Here is a 5,431-nt window from a genome sequence, read left to right on the forward strand (position 1 = left end):
ATGCTTATAGCCCAAAGCCGCCAAAAGAGTTATGCTTATCAGAGGCGAAAGGCTTTGGAGTTTGAAGAAGGAGAACATGTCTTTCTGAAAGTTACACCAACCACTAGAGTGAGAAGAGCTATTAAAACTAAGAAACTGAATCCCTGTTATATTGGACCATTTGAGATCCTGAAGAGAATTGGGCCAGTGGCTTATAGAATTGCCTTACCACTGTATCTTTCGAATTTGCACAACGTGTTTCATGTGTCACAGCTTCGGAAGTATACTGCTGATGCAAGTCATGTTCTAGAACCAGAACCAATCCAGGTAAAAGAAGATCCAACACTTCCAATAATTCCAGTGAGAATTGATGATACTAGTATTAAACGATTACGCAGGAAGGAAGTATCATTAGTAAAAGTAGCTTGGAGTCGAGCTGGTATCGAGGAACATACCTGGGAGCTCGAATTAGATATGCAAAAGGACTATCCACATCTCTTTTCAGGTAACTAGATTTGAATTTTGAGGGCAAAATTCTTTCTTAGGTGGGTAGAATGTAAACCCCGATTAATTGGTAGATAATTAGTCAGTAAATTAGATTTTAATAAGGAAGACTAGAAATGCAAATATTATATCAAATTAGGATAGAGCTCATTGAAACGAGAATTTTGACACCAATTTCGAAGAAAACGGTCCAAGATTAGGCCGAACGGGCTGAACCGATTGAACCGGTCCAAGATTTTTACACCCACGGGTACGCATGACAAAGGGACGCGCGCGCGAGCTGCAGTTTTACATTTCCACGCGAACGCGTGCGCTACACGTACGCGTGGACTCTATTTCAGCAAACTTGATTTTTATTGTTTTAAATGGTGTTTCAAACTTCTAAACCTCTATTATCATTCCATTGGTCATAAATAGTAGTGTTAAACCTAATAATCAGATGAAGATAGGAAAAGAGGAAAGCTTGAAGGTGAAGTAAAGTTGAAAAGTGTTGAACTAATTATGAGATGTTACTGATAAGTCATATATGATACTTGACTGGATACTCTGACAAAAGATTATGTATGAAACTTGGCTTGAATGATTAAATGATCTAAGATACGAGGTTCTCTGGATAAAGTGCCGTGGCTTGCCACCACGTGTACCAGGTTGAAAACTTGATACTCTGTTGACCTACGACGTAAGTGTGACTGGGCACTATATAAATTCCTGGGAATGTTACCCCCATTGAGCAATATTGATTATTTGAGAAAAAGCTATGCATAGACTCTTGGGGATGCACGTCGGGGGACAGTCTAAGTTCAATTCAGACTTGTCGGGTTGGCTGGATAACCAACAGATGAGTCTCATCAGCCATAGGACAGGCATGCATCATGTGCATATTACTTGAATTACTTGCTTGTGCTTTAATTGGGTGTGCCTATATGTACTTGCCATGTTAAATGTGTATTTGTTACCTGCAGTATTTGTAACCTTCTTGTGCTTGCCTTTATCTGTCTATTTGTCTGTGAAAAATGCATGATGGAGTTGGAGGTATGGAGGAATGACAGTATGGGACTTAGATTTAAGGTTAAGTTAGGTTTAAATATTCTTAGAAAACCACCTTTTATGGCTTCAGTTTAATACTTTAAGCTCTATAATCTGAGTGTCGGCGTTCTAGGATTGCCTCTGGCATTCCCAGGACCTTATATATTATGTGTGTGACACCTTTACCATATTGAGAACCTCTGATTCTCATTCCATACTATGTTGTTATTTTTTTCAGATGCAGGTCGAGAAGCGTCTTGTTAGGCGTCTGAGCTCCTGAAGCAAAGTGGTTACCAGGTTATTTTGTTGCACAATGATATATATGTATGTACTTAGCTTTCTCTCCGCATAACTTATTCTTTTTTATCCTCTTAGAGGTTTATGGAGAGGCAGGGTTTTGCTTATGTACATTTGGGTTTTTGATATGTATATATATATGTAAATATTCTTCGGCCAGCCTTGACTTCGCAGACTGAGTTAGGAGCTTGTTATTTTATATCTTTGGCTCTCTATTCCTACTTTTATTATTTTATGTTTGATAATTATAGTTTTCTTCACACGCAAGTCATTCCGTTTCCAGAGTGTTGTGCTTTTTATTTCGCGATTTTGTTTTACCCATTTTTCAAGGCTCCTAGTTTATTATATTCTTTCTACTATTATATGTACACATTTTATTTTAGAGGTCGTAGCACCTCACCACCTCTGTATTACATCCTAGGTGTAATGCTCTGTGTAGTATGGTGTTACAATAAAGCTCAAATTAATGTAAGAAGTTATAAAAAGTAACCCATATAAAGCGACCTGACGAGGTCAGACTAGAAATGGGATTACTAAAAATAACTTGAGAAGGACTGACAGAGGAGTCAAACCAAAAGAAAGAATCACTGAAAAGGGAGCAAACATCACACAAAGTCCAAAAGGGTTGAAAAATCTAAGGCCAAAGTGCTTAGCCAAAGGGTTATAAGTCCTAAAAAAAAGGCGAAAGCACAACCCCCAAAATCGGGCTAAAAAGTCGTCACCAAAAAACTAAAAAGGTTCTATGTAAAGAACACTAAAAAGTTATTGGAGATCGACTAAAAAGCCCAGGCAGCAAGCCGCAAGGATGACAGTACCAAAACAAAAAGTTGTCAACACAACTAACACAGGGCGTGATCCAAAAGGCAGGGGAAAAATTCACAAGCATTCCAAAAAAGAGGTCGGGATCGACAAAGTACCAGACATCTAAAAAACACAAAGAAACCCACGAGGAACGTGAGGGTCGAAAAAATAGCACTTCTTCGCAAAGTAAGCCAAGCCATCATGCAAACAAATCAAAGACTAAAACATTAAAAAATCAAAGGCTGCCGTTGTTAAAGGTGTTTTGTTTTTTAAAATAAAAGTTGTTGGAAAGCAACTAGAAGAGTGTCCGAAATAAAGGTCATCCACAAAGACTTACAAGTTTCAAGAGGTCCACAGATCGGACCGTACCAAACATATAATCAAAACAAAGATATAAAAAGAAAAATCATAGGGGATCCAAGTTCGCCCCAGTAGCTGCATCCTTAGGAGGAGGAGGCATGGTCGAGATCGGGGTGGCGTTGACAACTCCATCTGGCCCATTCAGAATCTCCAGGTCAGGCTCGGGCTCAGGAGGGACCACCTCGGCAGAAGGAGCTGCAGTAGTAGAAGCTGAGGAAGCCTTAGTTAGTGGCACAAGAGGAGGACCCTCATCATCATTTTCTGGGGCAGGCACAATCTTGCCGTCCTCCACCACGTTGTCCATGCTGAATAAAGAGAGGTCGACATCGGGAGCGAGAACCCGAACTTGGGCCTTCAGGTTTTCGTACATGTCGGTCATACTGCTCACTATATGGCCCTGAAGCTCGGCATAATCATCTTGGGCAGACTGAAGTCTCTCATTGGTTTCCAACAGCTCGTCATAGGTCCGGGTATAGCTCTCCTTGGACTTCTTGGCCATCTCCTGGGCCAGATTGGCAGTCGCTTCTATAGCAGTAGCCCGAGCCTTCTCCTTCTCTACATCAATCTCCAATTTAGCAACCTTGGTATCCATCTCGTCCTTCAGACCCTTCACCCTATCGTATTCAGCCTTGGCCTCCTCCAAAATGGCCTTGGTAGCATGGACAGGGGACTCCCGGACAACCCGAGATAAGGCCGCACTAAGATTGGCCATCCGAGTACTGTTGCTTGATATAAAATCAAGATGATGCAGGATGGAGATGTCATCCAAAGGAATTTTACCATGAGGAGCGATCAACTCTGTGGCAAAAGTCACACCATCAAACTCTTTATCCTCCATATTATAAGGGCCGATAGTTCTCGGCTTCTTGGGAGGAGGGCCGGCTGAAGTAGGGGAAGAGGAAGCGCTAGAGGTCGAAAAAGGGGGATCAGTAGGAACCGTCCGGACTCTAGGGGTCGGGATGACTTTCCTTGGCTCCTGAGGATTAGATGCCAGTTTCTTTGGAGGCAATTGAGAAGAGCTCTCCCCCGACGTCTTTTTGGACAAGTTCTGAGTAGCCACTGCCTTCTTGGCTTTGCGAAACATCTTCATCAAATCTGAAGAAGACATCATCTCTGAAAAGAAGCCAGCAAAACAGTCACACAGTAGATAATGACAAAATCACGATCAATAAAAGAAAACTAATATGAAAGATAAGATTGGACATTACCTAGCTCAGAATGGAGAAGAGTGGGATCCCCTAAGAATTTTTTAGTGTCCAGATGAGGAGGCTCCTCCCAATGCTCCTCTAAAACACCCACAAAATCCTGTTCTACTTCATCCAAACTCTCCCCAGGATACTTAAGAACTACTGTATCTTTTTGCCACCATAAAGGAAAGGTCGGCTCATCATTTTCATCCAGAAAGAAAGGCCGAGCACCCTCAACAGCTTGGAATTTAAAAAAGAAGTTCTTAAAGTCTCGAAAGGAGTCATCAAATATTGAAAATACTTTCTTCCCCTGGGTAGCTCGGAATGAGATCCAAGAAGCCTTCTTCTTGGCCACCCTGGGTTTGGTCAGCACAAACAGGTAAAGAAAAAGGGACAAGGTAGGTCGGACACCTAGCTCCTGACACAACAGCTGGAAGATCTTCATAAAAGCCCAAGAGTTCGGGTGAAGTTGCGACGGGGCAACATTATAGTTCCACAAGAGTTCAGTCTCAAATTCGGTAAAAGGAAGGGTAATACCTAACTGGGTAAAAAATAGTCATAGGCATAGAAAAAGGGCACTCTTCCTGACCTATGGGAGGGAAACTAACTCTCTCCTCAGGATCGGGCGATACCAGCTCATAATTCTTCTCATCATCCCTACTACTACAGATCCTATGAAACCTCCTAAGCTTCTCACAGTACTCAGGGTTGGCTACAGTAACACACATTAAGACTATGGAATCTAACCAGTCAGCCATACCCGCAGGGACCTTTGTAGACATCTCAACAATATTTCTACATGAAGACATAAAACACTACATCTACAGCAAGAAAATAAGAAGTGTCACTACCAAACAACTCGGACAAGATCAAAACCAGGACGAAAAAGTGAAGCAAACACATAGCAAGCAAAAGGGCATCCCAGGATTTGCAAGAAGCAAGAAAATTATCACCAACACCCAGGAACATCCCTTGGAGGCAACAACACAGATACAACAAAGGAAGAATATAGGGAATCAAAAATAAAACCCTAGTCCCGTCACCAGAACCCAAAGAGAAAATGCAAACGGTTCACCCAAGCATCGACATTTCCGCAAAAATGAAGCAACAAAGATAAAAAGATTTCAAAGAAATAAAGCATGCAACAATCATCAGAAGCAAAACAGAATAGTAAAGTAATACAAAGAGGTATGAAATAGAAGAACCAACCTGGAAAAGAGAAGAAGGTAGGAGGACAAATGTGCAAGCAGCAAGTCACGAACAAAGATGGAAACTCC

The 5,431-nt window shown here is 41.6% G+C and overlaps 1 protein-coding gene across 1 annotated transcript; it reads left to right on the forward strand.

Moving 5' to 3' along the window:
- On the forward strand, positions 1–492 carry LOC110268395. The gene is made up of 2 exons (XM_021114522.1): positions 1–108; positions 253–492. The coding sequence occupies exons 1-2, from the start codon at positions 1–3 to the stop codon at positions 490–492; spliced, it is 348 nt and encodes a 115-aa protein (XP_020970181.1).

The sequence above is a fragment of the Arachis ipaensis genome, chromosome B10, assembly GCF_000816755.2.
Source record: "Arachis ipaensis cultivar K30076 chromosome B10, Araip1.1, whole genome shotgun sequence".
NCBI lineage: Eukaryota > Viridiplantae > Streptophyta > Magnoliopsida > Fabales > Fabaceae > Arachis > Arachis ipaensis.